This window comes from Terrapene carolina, unplaced genomic scaffold, assembly GCF_002925995.2.
Source record: "Terrapene carolina triunguis isolate 2854851 unplaced genomic scaffold, T_m_triunguis-2.0 Scaffold838, whole genome shotgun sequence".
NCBI classification, from domain to species: domain Eukaryota; kingdom Metazoa; phylum Chordata; order Testudines; family Emydidae; genus Terrapene; species Terrapene triunguis.
This window is the reverse complement of record NW_020665189.1, coordinates 6,687,777-6,708,561: the sequence shown is the minus strand read 5'-3', so window position 1 is coordinate 6,708,561 and position 20,785 is coordinate 6,687,777. Positions and strand designations below refer to the sequence as shown.

General features: G+C 42.8%; 1 protein-coding gene across 1 annotated transcript in view; it reads left to right on the top strand.

Annotated features, from left to right (window-relative positions):
• CTNNA1 (catenin alpha 1) overlaps positions 1 to 20,785 on the top strand; it is a 207,794-nt gene that overhangs the window by 151,307 nt on the left and 35,702 nt on the right. The window contains exon 10 of the mRNA XM_026660889.2: positions 6,932 to 7,024. Coding sequence (XP_026516674.1) covers positions 6,932 to 7,024 — 93 coding nt within the window. The remainder of the gene's footprint in view (positions 1 to 6,931; positions 7,025 to 20,785) is intronic.

Below are 20,785 nucleotides of genomic sequence, written 5' to 3'. Positions count from 1 at the left end.
TCAAGAAGCTGAAAAAGACTGAGGGGAAGATCTCCTACCTCCTGCAAGGGAAAGGAGAGGGCAGGGGGCGAGCCAAGACCCATGTCGAACAGCTCAACATCCCCCCCCGGGAAGTCGGGCCCCAGATCAAGTAGAGCAGTGCAGCCCATCCCATTCCTTGCCTGCGGCTCCAGATAGCAGTGCAGGCCCTGGCCAACTTCAGGTGCCATTGACGCCCGAAGCCCTTCAAGCAGCTCAGGACATCCTGACGCTCCCAGGGCTGCCCTCACCGGCTCCTGCAGTACCCCGGTCTCCGGGAAAACACACGTTGGGACCGATGCATGTGTCCCTGCCTCAGTGGTACCATGCCCCATCGAGAGGGACATCCCGCCAGCGTTCGCCCGTCTGCAGCCGTCCTGCCTCAGGATCGGAGAGGCAGGCTCAGCGGAGCACTCTTCAGTCCCTGCACTGGGGGCACCGATCGAGGGACTCGAGGCATACCTTGCTGGTAGATTGGCTCAGACCCTCTGAGGCACGCGCCACCCAGCAAGTATTCCAGGACCGGCCCCGACCATCTTCAACGGTCCCAGACTGATCAGGCACCAGAGACGGCCGATCGCCGGGCCGTCATTGCCCATCTCCAAAAGGAAGGTTGCCCTACTCAGGCCGATCCTCCTGGCAGCCAGCTCATAGTAGCTCCCGGTCCTGTTCAACATCCCGGTACCGTTCGAGTAGCTTGAGGCATGGATCGCCGGTTATCTGACGCAAATCCGCCGAACGCCATCGGTCCCCGAGAGCCTGACCAAGACAGTCTTGCTCGGACAGGTCGGCTCTGGGACGCAGCGACCGGCACCAGTTGGACAAGAGCCATCACTCAGCCCGATCCTGGTTGCCCGGGACTGACCGCTCCGCTGGTAGCTCCGGCTTGGGGAGAGGTTCCCTGACTGCAGGACAATCCCCGGTACTGACAGTGCTGACTACGTTATCAGCACTGAATCTTGTACTATGGCTCCAAGCGCAGTGGCTGACGCCATGGTACTCGTGGAACCCTTGGGGGTTCACCCAGCCTTTCCAGGCTGCCTGATTGGTGTCGGGAGCCTCAGAGAGGCCAGCGGCCTCAGTATCCCGTCCCCTTCAGGGGGGTAAGACCCAAAGGTCCAGGAGAACCCAGAGGAGCAAGCTGCTGGACCACCAATGGAGGTTCCCGCGACACTGGCATCGTCCTTGTCATCACCACACGAGGCTATCACGGGGCCCCCTCACCCAGTTCTTCAGGAAGATGCCAAGGCACACCAGGAACTTTTTGAAGAGGGTCACTTCTAAGCTGGAGCTTCAGGCAGAGGAATTGGAAGAGCCCGCAGACTCTGTTTGACGTCCTCTGCTCTTCAGCTCCTGCAAGGGTGGCTCTACCCTTTCATGAAGGGGTTTCTAAATGGGTCTCTCAAATTAAAGCCTTGACCTCAGAACCTCCATACATGGTCTTCTACAAAGATAAGGTTCAGTTGTGGCCCCACCCAGCCTTCCTGCCAAAGGTGGTCTCCATATGAACCAGGATATCTTTCTCCCCGTGTTCTGTCCCAAACCGCTCAAGACCAGTGAGGAGAGGTGTCTTCATCCCCTGGATGTCCGGAGGACCTTGACCTTCTACTTAGAACGTACCAAGCCTTTCCGAAAATTGACTCAACTCTTCATCGCTACAGCGGATAGGAGGAAGGGTCACTTGGTGTCCTCGCAGAGCATCTCCAATTGGATTACCTCCGTGCATAAGGACCTGTTATGACCTGGCAGGGGTTCTGCCACCACTGATTGTCAGAGCCCACTCGACAGCTCAGTCGTCTTCGGTGGCCTTCCTGTCACACATCCCTATCCAGGACACCTGTAGAGCTGCAACATGGTCCTCTATTCACACATTTACCGCTCATTATGCCATCACTCAGCAGGCCAGAGATGACACTGGATTTGGCAGAGCTGTGTTGCAATCTACACGTCCGTGAACTCCTACCCACCTCCAGGGGTACTGCTTTGGAGTCACCTAATATGGAATGGACATGAGCAAGCACTCAAAGAAGAAAAGATAGTTACTTTTTCTGTAACTGGTGTTCTTTGAGATGTGTTGCTCATGTCTATTCCACAACCTGCTCTCCTTCCCCATTGTCAGAGTTTCCGGCAAGAAGGAACTGAGGGTGGAGGGAGCCACTCCAGAGGGGGGCCCCTTATACCGTGCCATGCGGGCACCACTCCAGAGGGAGCCAGAGCCTACAGATACTGCTGAGGGAAAAACTTCTGGCACCGGTGCATGTGGCAAGCACACACACCTAATGTGGAATGGACATGAGCAACACCTCTCGAAGAACACCAGTTATGGAAAAGGTAACTGTCTTATGTACTTTACCAATTTGATTTGGTTTTAAAGGAGACTTAGTAATTAGCTGTATTTCTAGACTTTTATGACTCATCTATTTTATCCTTTGTGACAAAGTTCCTCCTCTGCCTTGGTGGGTCCTGCGCTTATTGGCGGATTTTCTCGCCTCAGAGATTCATGGCAGCCCTCAGTTTGGCCACTTTTGCTAGTGGCTCAGACCTGCTGTTCACTCAGCTAACCTCATCACTGGCCAGCATGGGGAAAGGGAGGAGAACAATCCTTGCAGTCTCTGCTGACCCACCTAGTGGGTCGGGGGATAGGCCAGGGACCTTCCCCTCTGGTGGGACCCATAGTCCAGGTCACCTCCTCTGGTCTCAAATAGGAAGTTGAGGCGGATGGGGGGAACCCGGGCCCACCCCCTACTCCGGGTTCCAGCCCAGGGCCCTGTGGATTGCAACTGTCTACAGTTTCTCTTGTGACAGCTACAACTCCCTGGGCTACTTCCCCATGGCCTCCTCCCAACGCCGCCTTCTTTATCCTCACCACAGGACCTTCCTCCTGAATATTTGGTAATGCTTGTACTTCACAGTCCTCCAGCAGTACGCCTACTCACTCTCAGCTTCTTGCGCCTCTTGCTCCCAGCTCCTCACACATGCGCCTCACTAACTGAGGTGAGGTCCTTTTTAAACCCAGGTGCCCTGATTAGCCAGCCTGTCCTAATTGATTCTAGGAGCTTCTTAATTGGTTCCAGGTGTCCTAATTAGCCTGCCTACCTTAATTGGTTCCAGCAAGTTCCTGCTTGTTCTGGAACTGCCCCTGTTACCTTACCCAGGGAAAAGGGACCGCTTAATCTGGGACTAATATATCTGCCTTCTATCACTTTTCTGTAGCCATCTGGCCTGACCCTGTCACACCTTATATATTATTTTATCCTCGCACAATAGTTTTGAGGTATCCTCCTGTTACAGATTGGGGACTAAAGCATAGAGACAGTGACTTGTCCAAGGTAACATAGGAACTTTGGCAGAGCCAAGAACAAAATCTAGTTCTCCATTGCCATAACTACAAGACTGTCCTTCCTCTCAACTGCTACGTGCTCTTTGAGAATATCTGCCACAATACACCTAAGAAATATTGAAGAAGAATGTTAAATGCACATTATAATGCAGTTTCCTTCTTGATTAGCAGCTTAGTACGTCATTTAGAAAATTGAGGTTTTTGTCAACCATTGTGTAAATCATTTGAAACCATATACTTAGGTTACGTGTTGCAATGAAATTTCATATATTCTCCTGTAGTTACTGGCAGTTCCAGCAGGATAGCTACCAAGGAAGGATTACCGGCATCAAGAAGCTAAGGGGAAGAAATGAATATACAATACAAAATAAATTCCTTAAAATATCACTAAACATCAGATTTTTAATTTGATTTCCTTTTTTGCATTCAAGGTGGATACACTGTTCTTAATTCAGCAAGTTGTGCTCGGAGAAGCCAGAATCTCCCACATCTGGCTGTTGTATGCCGCTCTCCAGGCAGTTCTATACAGCTTCCATTCAGTATTCACTTGTATGTGTGGTGCTAGTGTGCCATGAGGGCTCTGGGGTCCTGAACACTACTGTGAATCTGTTCATTTAATTAGGTACAGATTTAGAAGCTGAATCACCTTAAAATGTAGCCCCTAGGCAATATTGCCAATCCAGTGAAGGTCTTAAAAATCATGGGATTAATTAAAAAAAAATCTCAATTACATTGACCAGTGGTCACTAATTTCAGCATGTGCTAGGGATAATAGACTCCCTAGCAACTCTAGAAATTGACACTGTAAAAATGATGACTCTTTACTTAAATTTGCCAACTGTGAGCATTCAAAGTCACAGCGGCTCATTTTAGTGACAAATGTAAAAATTTTACTATGTACATTTTTTACTATCATTAGCTTGCTACCAACACCACTAACACTGAGTGATTCTGTTCCATCTTATGCATCAACAGAATTGTTTGTTCAGCAGTTGTCTTATCTTCATTGGGTTTTGATAGGTATAATAGAATACGTAGGGGTGTAAATGGCCACCAGAATCTTTTTTGCTGGTGATATGCAAGATGGAAAAGAGCTCAGTTTGATTCTCAGATTCTCAGTATGCAGGCATGATAGTTTAGGGAGAAAATCCTTATGTACAAAACTGAGCATAATTTGATATGGAGAGGGAAAACACTGAACCATACAAAGTCATTTTTCAGAGCAGGACTGCAGTTTAAGGGATTTTTCAGTGTGCTTTTTTCACACTCAGTGCAGCACAATAAAAATGAGCTTTTGCTAAATCAGGAACTTTTTATGCCCCTTTGAGCCCATACAGTCCATAAAAACCACTGTCCCACCTGGCAGTCCACTGAAAATGTACTCTGTCACTCTTAGCTCAATTTTAAGATGTTAATTTTTTTCTATGAAAACTAATTAAACTAAATAAAAGCTATAAGGCTACCATACCAGTGATATTCCTAAAAGCTAATAAAGCCTAAACTGTAGTATTGGAAAGAGCAACTCTATTATATTATTATTTTTCTTGTCCATTTATGCACTTGGATGAATAATAATCTGAGATTATTCCACCACCATTGTGTACTCAGCCATTTAGAGTTTGAAATGTACCGCTGATCTGGAGAGTGTTTGATCTTACATCATTCATAACTCAATTAGGAACTGAGGCCTGGTCTACACTAACCCGCCAAGTCGAAGTAAGGTACGCAACTTCAGCTACGTGAATAACGTAGCTGAAGTCGACATACCTTACTTCGAATTTACCGCGGTTCGGACGCGGTCCACACGGGGCAGGCAGGCTCCCCCGTTGACTCCGCGGTACTCCTCTCGTTGAGATGGAGTACCGCAGTCGACGGCGAGCACTTCCTGGTTCGATTTATCGCGACCAGACGCGATAAATCGAACCCGGAAGTTCGATCCCCAGCCGCCGAACTAGCGGCTAAGTATAGACCAGCCCTGAGGGTGTAGGGTGAGAAGTCTCTGCATCATGAATTCGCTTCTTGGCTCTCTGTGAGCTGAGGGGTGAAAACATTATTTACTAATGGAAGTGGCAAGACTCTTCACTTTAGTTTATTGATATGTGATTAGTACTGTATCTGTTGTCACTGCCCCAGGAATGTTTTCTAGATGTGGTAAAGACTATGGTAAAGGAAGTGAATGAAAGGCATTGAAAAAAGTGTAATATCTGGCTGTAGTTTCATGTTAACTTTTATCTAAATTTTTATGTATGAATAGGTAGTATACTTCAATTAAATAAGATAACTACCCCAAATTTTCTCTAAAAATGTGTTTGGTTAGATATCTGGTGCATTTGTTGGCTTTACTGAGCATAACTTGTTATCTCCTTTGAGATTCAGTCACTACTTTGGGCAGGTGCCTTTTGGCATTTCTAGTAGGAGGGTACACAATGTTCATCTTAGTTCAGTTGTCTTTGTGCTATTTTTACATCTTTCTAGGCTCAAATGTAACTGTATTGGAGCTCAAAATAAGCTTGTCATTCACCCGTCAAATAAGGAACATAATTCAACTTTAGATTTTCCTCCCCCGAGAGCAGCTCCAATATGCAGAATACCTTCAGTTACTAAAAAACAAAACAAAAATATTCTACGCCCTCTCCCCCCGCCCAAAAGGTAGTTGGAAACAAAAGGTCTTTGTTTCAAGATGGCCCACTTAAAGAGAAACTGTCAAGTTTTAGGCTAAAAATTTGATCTACTGTTTTAGAATCACAAGACTCCATGCAAATCTTGGGGAATAGTTGGTGCTCTTGAGCTCCATCTGCACCAGTAAATACTGTCTTGCATAGATCCCATAACTTCTGTCAGTGTTTTTCTCTGCATTGTGGTGGGGGGGGGGACGTTTCCCAGAATATTGTAGTTTTAAGGGAGGTCAAATTGTTAGCCTAAACTGAGATGCTTTTTATGCAATAATAGCTAATTAAGTTTCCATATACAGGAACTAAGTCACTTTCCGTGCAACAGTACTCTTTTTTTAAAAAAGTAGATTAAGCTTCATGGTCCTACTGCAGTTATGCACTATATGTGTATGTTGGATCTTCAACCATTTTGACTTTGTATGCTCCAGCATTTTCATGTGGTGATTGTTCAGGGAAGAGGGCTTAGGTACAGTAATAAGTACTATAAGGCTTAACCCTCAGATGGTCAGCAATTTGTTCATCCCTACATTTTAAAAATAAAATAGTTGGCTTACAGTTTTTTTTTTTTTTTTTCTTATGTAGTTTATAAGTAGGAATGGGCATTTAGCTGTGACTTCAAGTATCACTAATGGTGCCCTTGTGGCAACCTCTCAATTGAGTAAATGGGAGCACTGATAACAGCCTTTCTTATTTGAATGACTATTTTATGATCTGCTGGCTTGTGACAAAACAGATGTCGCTGGTGATTGCAAAGCTGTATTAGACTGAGTTGTAAGAACTAGGAGAGCATTTCTTGAAGGCTTCCTGATCACAGAACAAAGAGGTTGTAATTTTTGCGTGTTACAACAGTAATAAAAACTGCTTTTCTAAAAAGTTTTTTTTTCCCCCCTCTCCAATATAGGTTGCCAACTTGGCCTGTTCCATCTCAAACAATGAAGAAGGTGTGAAACTAGTTCGCATGTCAGCAAGTCAGCTTGAAAATCTCTGTCCTCAGGTAATTTGCAAGCTTGAGTATTTCATAGGTGTACATGGGAGGAGGGAATATCTGAAGCAGTGGAAGTGGACTGAGTATTGAAGGATGAACAATTGGGATAGGAACTTCCCTAAAAACATATGCCAGAAGAGTTGGCCTGTGATTTTAGGCTACCTGATTAGCTTACTACTAAACTTACTAGTAAATAATATGTGGCCCACTAGATTCGAACACTTATGTCTAGACAAACTGCTAGACAGTAAATAGTGAAGATATGCAATATATATGCATGCTCATGTTGCAGAAGAATGTGGTATGAAGAACGTACCATTGCATCTATCAAAATTAGTAGGTTTAAGATACGACCATAATATGAAATGCTAAATACTTTACATGCCCTTTGCTAAGTTGTTATAAAATGATCTTGTCCAAGTAGTAGAACGCATGAACTTGTTAAAAAAGATCCTCTTTGATAGGGATTAAAAAAGATAGATAAGCTTAAAACCAAACAAACTTTTGGTTAAGATCACATTTTTTTGATTCACAGTTCTTTATTGCAACCAGGAAAGCAATAAAGTGCTAGACTGTCCCATTTAATCATCTAAGCCTTGGTGTCATAAATACCTATGACAAGGTAGTAGGAGTGAATTGAAGACATTGGTGCTTATCAATGCTTATGATGGCTTAAAGGAAGGCCAGTGACAAATTCAGAGATCTGAAGTACAGAAATAAGCCATTGCAAAAGGATAAGCGTGAATAGGAAATATATATTTTAAAAATATAATGTCCTGTTCATCCATTGTCAAACTTCACCTTTTGTGACAAGGCGAACTGTCTCCTTTAGCTGCTTTGTGTTTTTATATAGGTTTCTCCTCTACCCTCCTCCCCTTAGGAATTCAGGTCACTGCTGTTCTGGGTTTCTTTGTTTTGTATGGGATGAGTGTGAGTGAATGGGATATGACTGGTAGTAGTAATTATTTTTTTGTATCATTCTTAGAAAACCAGCAATGTTTAGTTAAATAAGCAATTACATGCACCTGAATGCCAAACACACACAGTTAAGTCTCAGAGAGACGGGCAACCCTGTTTCCTTCTCCCACCAGAAGGAATGTTGTGCCTTATGTGACTATATTATCTAAGTAGAAGAAGAGAAGAAAATCAGATTTCATCCAACACTAAAATAACTTTGACCATTCTCACACATTTCCCTAATGGAGAATGTACATTATTATCTTGAACAGGGAAAATAAGATCTTGCAGTTCAGGAATGAAATGATTTTGGCAATTGTAGGAAGTTTGCCCGGCTTTGGTATACATTAAAAATGCAGGTACATGGATCAGTCTTTCTTTTCAATAAGTCTTAGTCAACAAGATCATGTTTTTTGATAAACCTCCTAATTGCTAGGTATTGGTCCATCACCACGTGCCCATGTTTCAGATGATGATTTTGAAAATCAGTAGTTCTGTTTCATATTTAGTTATTTGTAAAAATGGGCATGCTAAGTCAGACTCCTAAAACAGCCTCTAATTTTGTATCTCTATGGATAATAGATACAACTAGACTAGGTATAGACGCTCTGTAAAACTGGTTCAATTCATTTTACTTTATATGTAGACAGAGCTCTGCATGTAATTCTTTTGAGCCTGTTGCAATAAATAGGATGTCACTATTACAGGGCAAGCTGCACTTCTGTCCCCTTACTTGTCTAAGTCTACCCGTCAGATGGCAGACCTCATGCCTTTTACCTGTCCTGGAGTTGAAATCTGCAGTTCTTCTTTGAGTGCTGTCCCTGTGGGTGCTCCACTCCAGGTGATGGTGCATCCCAGTGCCATTGATTGGAAATCTTTGGTAGTAGTGCCTGGTCAGGGGACACACACTCAGCTGCTGTCTCGCGGCATCGTTAGGGTCTGTCTGAGCGTGCGCGTCCCGCACCCCCCTCAGTTCCTTCTCAGCCGTCCTCGGCTGAAGATGTTCAGCACTGCCCCGAGTCCCGTCTTCAGCTGAGGACGGTTGAGAAGGAACTGGGGGGTGGGGGGGTGGGACGCGTGCGCTCAGACAGACCCTAACTACTAGACCCTGGGCAGAAGTAGCCTATGAATAAATTGTGTTTACCCAGCAGGTCTGACTGAATTCAGGAATCTTTGGGAGTCTGACCAGTAAAGTACTATGATCAGACAGCATTCTTAAAACCAAAGTCATTGTCTGTTTTAAAGTCCTTTTTCTCTAAATGCTTTCTTCCTACTGTTTAAAATACACTCTAGGTACATGTCTATATTATCTAATGGTTTACCATCCCATGATGGTAACCTGAGCAGGCCTAGCTACTTCATAAACACCCACAGGTGCCTGCATTTCAGCCTGGTTCTCCTGAACTACTATCCCCCTCTCTTGAGTTTCTTTTTAAAACCTGTCATTTCTTTTGTTCTCCTGTGTTCTGGGGCCTTTGCCTGTACTAGCACTGTCTCTTAACCCTTAAATGTTTGCATAAAAGTGGATTATCTTGAGCCATTCTTTACCTTCCTGTTAGCCCCCTGTTAAACTACACCAATATATTCATACGGTAAACATCCCAATAACCAGTTCAACATACAGTAGTCACAGGTAGAAAACTGCTTAAAGAAGACAATTTTAATCTTGCTTGTAAAGGATAGAAGAAATGTATTATACAACTTACGTGTATTTGAAACACAGAGTTGATGTTACCTATAAGATAATAGACCATAAATGGGCACTTTTTTGGTCTTGAAATATCTTTTCTGGAAGTCTAAACCACAAAATTGATGTTTCAACATGTGATTTTCCCCCCCAATTACAAAGCAGTTGTCAAGAGATTAGTAATGGCCAAAGAGAGAGCACACTGCTATGCTGCATGTGCCCTGATTGATTTCTTAATACCATGTGAGGTTGATCCAACTTGGGGATCCCTATAGAGCAGGGGTAGGCAACCTATGGCATGCGTGCCGAAGGCGTCACGCGAGCTGATTTTCAGTGGCACTCATGCTGCCCGGGTCCTGGCCACCAGTCCAGGGGGCTCTGCATTTTAATTTAATTTTAAATGAAGTTTCTTAAACATTTTAAAAACCTTATTTACTTTACATACAACAATAGTTTAGTTATATATTATAGACTTGTAGAAAGAGATCTTCTAAAAACGTTAAAATGTATTACTGGCACGCGAAACCTTAAATTAGAGTGAATAAATGAAGACTCGGCACACCACTTCTGAAAGGTTGCCGACCCCTGCTATAGAGTAATTGAAGAAGGTTGTTTTGAACTGTTTCGTTGTGCATGGTGCTGTTTTAGGGCCCTGGTAGCACCTCCCCTTGCTCTAACAGTAGCAAAATGTAGTCTTTTTGGATTACAGATCTTCTGTTTTAAACAAGAATAGACCTCACGATATTAGCATCCTCAAATACAGTGTTTTGGAATGTTAGAGTTTGGAGCCTAAAGTTACCCTGCAAAGGTTGCAAACGCTAATAGACTTAAAGGCAAGACTTATTCTTGGCAAGACATGCTTCTTACCTCAGAACTTTCAGACTGTTGGCTGAGCAAATAGATGCAGTGTGAGCTTAGACCTATAAATATCACTTTACAACATTATGTAAATAGTAAAACTAAAATCTAGTTTCTTTGGAAGAATTATGCCTCTGGGTTCAAAATAAGTCAGATCAATCAGTGTTTACAAAACAATATATAAATGTCCTGCACCATAAAGGATGGGAGGGAAATATCAATACCTCGATGATGATTGTTGTTGGAAAGAGTGAATTTTTTAAAGGCAGTGGTATGGCTGGAAGGCTGAAATCTACGAGTGTACAGTAAGTTTAAGGTATTGGCTAACAACATTATCTTACAATAGCTTGGCAATGTAGTGACCATTTTGAGCATAGGGAGTTCCTGTTTAAACAGCTGCTTCTTATAGAATTCCAACGGGATCCTGTCAGATCCATACAATCAATTGTTTAATCGTAGCAGCTGCATCTTAATTAGTTGAAACTTGTCAATCCCGTTACAGACTTGCCTTTCTAAATCAATGCAACAGAAATGAGGAAATATAAGTCACACAGTGCAAAGACACCCCCACACCCCCATAGTATTTGATTATGACAAACGTGGAAAAATTGCATATGGATAAAGAATTGTCTGTCAGCTTAATACAGTGATCTCCAAACTGTGGAGCACGCCCCCCTGGAGGGGCATGAAGGAATGTCAGATGGGGCCCAGGCCAGGCCCCACAGGGGGCGGGGAGGGAGAACCACCCAACCCCACTCTGCCACAAGCCCCACTCAGCCCCCTGCCACAGCCCTGCTTCCAGACCTGGTCTCAGCTCCATTCCTGGCCTCGGCTCTCAGCCCCAATCATGGCTCTGCTCCCGACTGCGGTTTCAGGGGTCGGGGGATTGGCGTGGACAGGTTCCATTACAGGCAACAGGGTGGGGAGGGGGTGGTGATGGAAAAAGTTGTGGGACCACTGGCTTAATATATGGGCTCAGAGGCTCTCAGTCCTGCAGTTTAGCTACATTAAAAGCAAGAAGGTAGTTCACTTAAAAGCTTCTTACAAATAGGAAAAGTTAAATTTGCTACATCTGGACAAAGTGGCAAAAATCAGGTCTTCCTAATGACTTTTCAGTCATAGATGTACATTAACATGTTCCTTTCCAATGCACGAGTCTCCAGTTAATCAGTGCCAAATTTAAAGCCGGTGGAGACCAGTTGCAATATTGATAACTCTTTATTGGTTCAGGAAAAAACATTAGGACAATCATATATTGGATCAGCTGAATTCCCCTGCACTATATTTAGAGTATATTGCGTCTTTGTAAACTACATTAAAACTTAGGTTAAGAGGTAGTTTATGTATAAAGAATGGAGCATTCCTAAGCACACCAAGGAGGTGGAAGACCTGGTGAACAGTGTGATCTTTCTTCCTGAAAAATTACCTTTTGAATTCATCTAAATTTGTTCTTCTTAGTGTGAGGATGTGTATTACTGAAAGTCTTCTGCTAATGTGTTAAAAGAATTCTGACTTCCCAAGATCAGCATCACAAAACGTCCATGTACTCTACCATGTTCAAACAAGCTTTTATATGTGTGTGAGATAGTGAAAATAAGGACAAGTTCATGACGGGTGTAAAGTTGGGGAAGGAATCGAAGCCTTAGTCACAGAAATTACATATTGCACTAAAAACCAAATGTATAATACATTCTTCATAAAGATGTTGGGAGAGGAAGCAGCACATCGTGGAATATTCTAAATACTCCTGTGCCTAATCAGTGCTGGTTATAAAGTTATGTTTCTATCCATTTGCATCTGAAATGGATGAGACCAAAATGAACGTAAGAAAGGACAACTTGCTGCAAAAATGGGAATTCTTTAAATGTAGATCTGGGGTAAACGAATGGAAAGCTTTTCTTAATTTCCACTGTGTTTACATCTCAAACTTCAGGCCTCAGAACTGGTGTGCATTTTAAAGATACTTTTGGTTTAAATGTTGTAAAATTACAACGTTAGTGAAGACTTTGAGGCAACAAGCAAATAATTTATACATTCTGTAGAACTAATCTCCAGGGCTTTGGGGAGAGGCGATAGGAGGGAACCTGGCTAAGGGCTGAATCAGCAGAGTGCTGTATCTTGGAACTCCAGTACATAAAAGTTTTAAAAACTTGGAGACTTTGAGGAACAGAGAGATTTTGTAATGTCACTAACTCAACCCACACATTCTGGGATAAATGTTTTGTGTTTTCTCCAAGCCTTTAAATAGGTTGCAAACTTACTATTGGATAGAATGGCAAGCATGTCCTCATACGAGTTGCTTTAGTGATTTGAAGTGTAAAAGACTTTCTAGCTTGTTTTTTTTAATGACTTAGCTCTTAAACAGTTATACTAATCCTTGTGTTGGTAAACCTCCTAACTCTTTCATCCCCCTTTGCGCGCGCACACACACACACACACACACACTGATACCACTAGCTTTCCTGCAATCTAAGATTCTCACTTTCTGGAAACTCCCGCAGCCCACCTCCAGACATCCAGCTTCTGCTGTCTTCCCCCAAACCCTGGAAATATGTCCTTCACCTGAGCCTCTCTCAGCCCCAAACACCAGTTTCCATTTCATCTATCTGACTCAGATACTGGGTACCATTCTACTGGTTAAGATAAAACTAAAATGTAACTCGTGGAACTTGGTTAGATCTTTCTTTCAATAACAAACTCAATCCCCCTGGAATTCAACTCTGTTTAGAAATGTGAAAATCTGTTTTTGGAGATTTTAAAATGCATTTTGAGTTAGGGATATTTGAGTAGAAGATTTTGACAGAGGTCAAATGTTGATAAGAATAACATGCATAGCACGTGGTAGGTGTGCAGAAAGCTAATAGGGGAACTTGACATTGTATGACTCTTTGAAAGGAAGTAGAGTTTTAAAGATACTTTGCAATGTTGTGATGTGATGCTGTTATTTAGCGGCTGGACATTGACTACTCTCACTTCACTTATGTTTGGAAAGAGGCTTGAATAAACCCAAGTAAAGCGCAGTTGCAGACTGTTTTCGGAATGTTAGTCAATGCTAAATGTTAGTGAGTGCTAAATTTCCCCCAGGTTGTGTCAGTTTTTGCCAGCAAAGAGCCTGCTGGAGAAAGCCCCCTGACAGAAAATTCACTAGTAACAGAAAACACTTGTGATCTCTCCTCTGCTGAGGGTCATAGGTGATTGGCTTAACCCAAAAGTTGGGGGTCCTGGGAGCTGATTCAGCACATCTCCTTATAGCCTCTGCAGGCAGGGATCCTAAGGAGCCCTGGTGGTATTAAAACTTCCCTACCTCTGAGGAAACCCTGAAAGGACAGGAGGTGACATCATCTGCCCTTCCGTGGGGTCAGTGCCAGCCCTGTATTAGTGCAAGGGGGCCTGCCTGGCCTACTTTGCGCCTTGCTGCAGAGAGTTCAGCGAATCAGGCCTATTAAACAGATTTTAGCTAATTCCTGGGTAAAGTGACACTTTTAAAATAAATTGGCCCTTTATCATATTAACATCTTGTTGTTAATAACTCTGTTCCACATCCTTACATTCATATTTTTGAAATGCTTGAAAAGCAACTAATTTTTTATAGCTATCTGATGAAACAGATGGTAACATATGCTGATCACACCTACTGACACAGCATATAAAGTATATTAGTGTGAAAAATCCCATGCAGAGGCTGGCAAATCCTAAACAAAGCTTTAAAATTTTAATGGTTTTAAAAAAGAAATCACACGCACCCTGCTGCAGGTTTTTCAGCTGCCATTGTGCCCATGGTTACATCTCCAGCCCACTGGTAGTCCTATTTGGGGAAGAAGGCTTCCTCCCTCCTTTGTGCCAGAGACTCTGTTACCCAAGCTCCTTTCTCCTCCCCTTTGAAAGGCTAGTGCATCTCCTCCAGATGCAGCAGCCAAATACCTGACCTAACCCTTCCAGTGCCTAATTCAGGAGACTTGAAGTATTCCAATGGCACTTCTGTCGAAATAGAGAATCTGAAGTAAAAGCTAAATACAAAAATAAATGCACCTAGACAGTATAGAAACTGATAATGTAGCATTTGATTAATTCAGGGTACAAAATGCACAAGTCTCACTAATAACAGGTTTTTACTCAGTAGCTCCTTGAAATTTGTTATAGGAAATGAGATTGAGTCACATCTAGATACATGAAGACTTTTAGTATCCAAATACAAGTAACTATAGTTGCAACCATAGTAAAGTAAGATAAATATAGCAGAATGGCCTTATGCATTGTGCATATCACAACCTTATGGAAACCATCAGGTGTGAGGATGGAAAGAATCGGCAGAAGCACGGTAAGTGGGATTGTCGCTGTCATCCTAATGTCCCAGCTAGCGGTTGGTCTGACAGTTTTTTTACAATCCTTTTACTTCAAGTCCCCACCCATCTGGGACCATATTTGATTGGGTTTCAGCCTCCTGCCCACATGTTACACCGGGGAAGAGTAATGAGTGTTCTGACTGGTCGTGGAAGTTACTTACATCAGTACATCTCTATAAATAAATGTGGTTTCACTTCATGGTTGTGTGCCAAAAAGCCCCTAAAATCTGCTAATTTAAGATCAGTTTGTTTTGTATTTTCTCACAAGATGCATATTGCTAACTCTTATAGCCCTAGGTCAAACACTTAGGCCTGGTCTAGATGAGAAAATTAGGTTGGTTAAATCCCCTCAGTCAGGGATGTGAAAAATCTACAACCCTGAGCTGCGTAGTTAAACTAATCCAAGTCCCCGTGTAGACAGCACTAGGTCAATGGAAGAATTCATCTGTTGACCTAGCGACCGCCTCTTGGGAAGGTAGATTACCTGCACTGCCGGTGTCTACACTGAAGTGCTACAGCAATGCAGCTGCAGCGATGCTGCTGTAGCGTTTTAAGTGTAGACGAGCACCAAGGCTAACTAGTCATAGCTAACTGCTGGGCCCTGTTAGGCCTCAAGCTTATTGCAAAGCCTATTTCAAATACTTCTACATCTTCTGTTCCTGTGAATTATAGCTTTAATTATTTTTATTATCACTTCCTTAAGCACCTTAGCATTTCCTAACATATAGCTTATAGTTTGATCCCAGGTACGAACCTCCCAAGATCAGGTCAGGGGTCAATAGGCAGACTCGCTTTAGAAGGGAACCAGCAGGAGACAAATGGGATGAAGTCAAGAAGACAGCACAAGAATCCTGAGCTGATATCCATTTTGATATCCTGGGCCTAGACGAGAGGGTGGGGAAGGAGGGGCTGAAAAGCAAGGTGGCAAGTAGCCGTAAGTGTTACTGTTTGAAGACTGAATGTGGGCAGAACTTGCTCTGTAGATTGTAGTATGAGAACAGCTGCTAGTTAAAAACAGACTGATGTGCTTCGGGGGTTTTGTTTATCTTCATTGTTCTAACTCCGTGAAATGCAAAGTGGGAACAGCACAAATGTTGAAAAATAAATAAGTCTATTTAAAAGTTCTTCCAGTTCTTATACTAAATGGGACACACATAAATTTAAGGGCTTGTTTATTTACTGGTGTAGTTATGTCTGAATAACACCCCCTGTGGATATGCCTTTTAAAGAAGTATAAGCTAAATCAGAAAAAGGCACTTTCTAATTCTAAAGTAAGTATATCTTTATGGGAAATTATAGCAGTAAATTTCTTTTTTATGTAAACAAGGCCTAAACGTCCTTTTAACTGCTGTAACATTACCAGAGTAAACATTCTAGTTAGTGTGAGTGGGAAGATATTGACTACTCTAAGCCCATTGGGACAGATAATGAATTACAGATTAAAGCAATTAATCTTTTTGCTCACAACTTTAACTTTTCTACTGGTCACTGCCAGCACGTCTAGAAAAGACAAAACCTCTCATTGTTTCTTACATTTGGCTTCCAGGTGAGGCACTTCCATTTCAGTGCCTCAAGTCATAGTCATAGTGAAGTACACTGAAGGGTTAGCACATCGAGGCACATGATTCAGACACTGGAGTTGGATATAAATGGAGGTGACTTAATTGTCATTAAATGCATATCTGCAGTTAAGCGTGCTTTTGTGGAAGGGGGGAGGGGTTCTGGCAGCAGAATGGTAGATGGCTTTGTCCACATTTAGAGCATGCAGAGTTTTAAATTTTGAACACTTTTTGCCACCCTTAAGTAAGCCACCTACATTTTCTGTAAAGCAGAGATTTTAACACTGAAGTTACGCTTATACGGGTGTTAAAAGCATCTGAGAAGGAAGGCAAAGCTGTTCTTGCTTTGCACATTTTTTCTCCGAAGTAAGTATGTTGACCATTGGCTGTCACCCAAGCCCATTTTTTCTCTTTTGACTTGAGCTGAACACTTTACTTTTTTTCAGTCACTTTGATTGCAAAGCAGGAAAGTCACTTCTCCATTGACTCTATTTCCTGTCAAGCAGCAGTAAAAATAAATTGAATAAAATAGGGAGTGAGGATGTAATGCAATTCCCAACTTTATTACAGCTTTTTTGAATTAGACACTTCCACTAACCTCTACACTTGGCTCTGATCCCTTTCCCTGCAGAAACAGGCAGCTGTCTGTCTCCATTAGCCCTGGGAGGAGTCGTCGTCCTGCAGGAGTCGTGACTGACAGCTTCTGAGTTCTTATTGCTGCAGTCCCCAAATACTAACATAACTAGATTTTTCTTACCCCCCTCTCCCCCCCCATTCCATTCCATCCTTATTTTTTCTCCCCCACAATCTTTCAGTCCACGTCTACTGACTTTCTCCCTCTCATACTGTATCTCCAGCTTGCAGCAGCCAACTTGGCTCAGAGCCACAAAAAAGCTGTACTCCTTGAGCTGGGCTCCAGCAGCAGGGAAACAGACTGTGCGAAGAGAGCTGTATGCACACAAAAAAGTGAAGTCCATCACATAGGTTATTCCAAAAAGAGGACTGCTGATCACTGCTTCTCCAACTGCTGCTCAGCCCTGTGCACTGTTCCCTAACACGTCCTCCAATTCCCATGCTCAGCAAACAGTTACCTATAGAGTCATAGACTTTAAGGTCATCTAGTCTGACCTCTTGCAGAATGCAGGCCACTGAATCTCACCCACCCACTCCCGCAACAAACCCCTAACCTATATCTGAGCCATTGAAGTCCTCAAATCATGGTTTAAAGACTTCAACCTATGACCTGCTGGTTAGCTTGCTCTTTGAGCCCTCCAAAATAAATCTACAGTTTTTGTCCCAGGTGACAGATGGTTCCTGTATGTGTCCATTTTCTTCTCCTTTGAGGTGGGTGGCTGATGGCAAGTTCATTCGATTTCTTGGGCTGATTGTTCTGTAGGTGTGTCTATTGTCTAAAAATGCAAATGCACATGCTTGAAAAGGGCCTATCGATACAGCTACAATCAATCCAGAAAATGTATATTAAAAAAAAAAAAGCCAAGTAGCCATGAGCGGTATTCTGCTTAGACCACAAACTGTATGTACAGAACTAAAGGCCTGATAGCCCAGATGGAATTTGTGCATACTACTCCAGGTTGGCAGCCACATTGTGGGTGGAGATGGAATGTGCCTCAGTAAAAGACAATTGTGAAGCCACTACCAGGCCCTGCACTAATGTTTGCCAAACCTTACAAGCTGGATTCCAGAGTTTCAGCTGAGAGTCTGGCACAGAGCTTCTTCCTGGTGAGGTTTCCTCTTAAACTTCACACTGATCCTATAGTCAGCCTTTGAGTTTTCTTTATCTGTTTTTCATCGCTCTCATGCTGCTGACTAGTTCCCAAGTATAAGGGTTCATAGCCATACCTGCTTGTTGGAAAGAGAATCTTACCTCTCAACTTTTAATGAGGCACTTTCACTGACTTAGCCCTCCCTTTTTGTGGGGGATATGTGGAAAACCAAAATCACTTTTCTTCCAGTAAGACTCTCTGCCTTTTCTGAATGGCTTTTGTATAGTTCATTTTTTGTGTTCAATTTTGTCAGCATTAGTATGTTAGAAATTGTAGCTTTTGAGAAAATGCTTTATCGAGGGGAATATAGGGCCTGCTCTGATAACTGTAATCACCTCCATCATTGCAGGGAATGGTAGCTGATCAGGGTGCAAGATTTAGTGGCTATACTTTTTTCTAAGGAAAAAATACCAAGACAGTTTGCTTTTTCAGAGCATACATTGTGCAGATACAAGCAGCATGTGTGTCACTGGCATTAATGTTAACTGGTTTTAATACTCCCTGAAGTATGTTTTTATGCTAGCAATTGCAAAGGGAACTAGAAGGATAAAATCAGGATTCCAAGGCTCTACACTACCAGCCTCTGTTTTGGTAGTCATGGTTACTAGCTAAATACAGGCGGAGAGAACTTCTGGAGGGTTGCCCATTTTATCCTTCTCTTCTAGGGTTCTCATTACTCAGATTCATGTCTGGAGAGTTGTGGGTGTCTAGATCCTGCTCTTTTGACTGACAGGCTGATAATTGGTTAAATAAACCAGGCTGGGGGGAACAGGTCCAGCAAGTTCCTGTACCAGACCGTGAGTATAGAGTCTTGGAGAGAGAGGTTCTGCTTCCATCTCATCTGCCAGGATGAAACACAACTGACACTTAGCCTTGACTGAATAACAGGATCCTAAACATAGGACATACTGCCCTTTCATCTTCCTATTGCACATCCAATACAATACTGGCTGTGATGAATCTCTGATTTAGTCCATACCGTAATTGTCGTAGGATGATGAATTACAACTTATTCCTATTAAAAACAATTGCTGAACATTTGTGAGGTTTAAAAAAAATAGTTGGGAACCCAAATATCTTTGAAATCCATTTTCTTAGGCAATAGGAAGTTTTCCTTCAGAAACTTTCAAAACTCTAGAGAGCCATATTCATAACAGTTTAGTAAATGAGTGTATTCAGTACACTCAAGTGTAAATTTGTCTTCATTACTTTCCTGGGGTGGAGGGAAAGTAAAACTTGTGCTTGTGAAAGCAAGGGACTGAGCACACCAGACAGAGTGCAGTCCCTTCAGTGCCATTTTTCAGCCCTTCATCTCTGTTAGGCAGCTTGCCACTCATGCTAAATTGTCATTATTTGTTTACATTATAGAACCTATCAAGCTCATTTTCACTTGTGACTTAAATCAGGATTTCAGCCCAAATCTTCAGGGCTGAAAAAGTAACATAACATACTAGTCTCCCTAGCCCAATATAACTTCTCTGCATTTTTTCCCCAATCGTTGCTAATTTCCAAGATCCCTTGAGTAAGTAAGCCTGCTTCTCCAGTCTGATTCATTCAGTGCCGTTATAACATGTTTAACATCACCATCACTCTGTAATTAGTGAGTTATATTTAAAGAATGGGTTGTGACACTTCTGAATGAATCAGATAGGTGGAAAAAAATGGATTTTATAAAAGCAGGCGCATCTGTTGCTTACACTGTTTTGCTCACAGCTTTGGGAAATGATATACAGCTTTAAAAAGGCACAGTGGAAAAAGGTATAGACTAAACTTTAAGTTAATTCATTCCAAAGCTTGTGTTTGAAAACAAAAATCGGTATTGTTTTTTTATCATGGCTGTAGGAGTTTAGGCTAGAGGGGACCAGTAGATCATCTAGTCTGACCTCTTGGATATCACAGGACACCAACACCACCCAGCAGCCGCACACTAAACCCAGCAACTGAAATGAAACCAAAATATTAAAGCCCTCAGGAGACTAGAGACTGCTGTGCCCCAGGCAGAAAATAGGAGGAACCATGGTGCATCAGTGCTTGAGGTTCCTGCAATGGCAGGAAAATGATTAAATGAGACACCCAGATAATCCTGGCAAGTGACCCACATCCACATGCTGCAGAGGAAGGCGGCAAAACAAACAAACCCAAGGTCGCTGCCAATCAGACCTGAGAGGAAATCTTTCCTGACCTCATATATCGGGATCAGTTGGACCCTGAGTATGTGAGCAAGAACCAGCCAGCCAAGCACCGAACAAATGTGCTCGATGCCACTTCAGAGCCCTGGCCCGTGCCATGCAATGTTTCTTCTCCAGTTGTAGCCGTCCCTGATTCTTCACAGGAAGGAGATTTTAAAAAACCCAAAACAAAACACTGCCAGAATAGATTGGGTGGGGGTGAGGGAAATCCCTTCCTGACCCCTGCCAGTGCTGGCTGAAACCCTGAAGCATGAGCTTTAGGAACATAGACATAAATTGGAAATGAGCCCCAGGATTGTTGAACCCTTCCTCCTACCATCACAGGCAACCCAGTCATACAATCTCACTCAATTTGTCCAGCGTGCTCTCAAAACCAGTTAAGTTGTTTGCCCC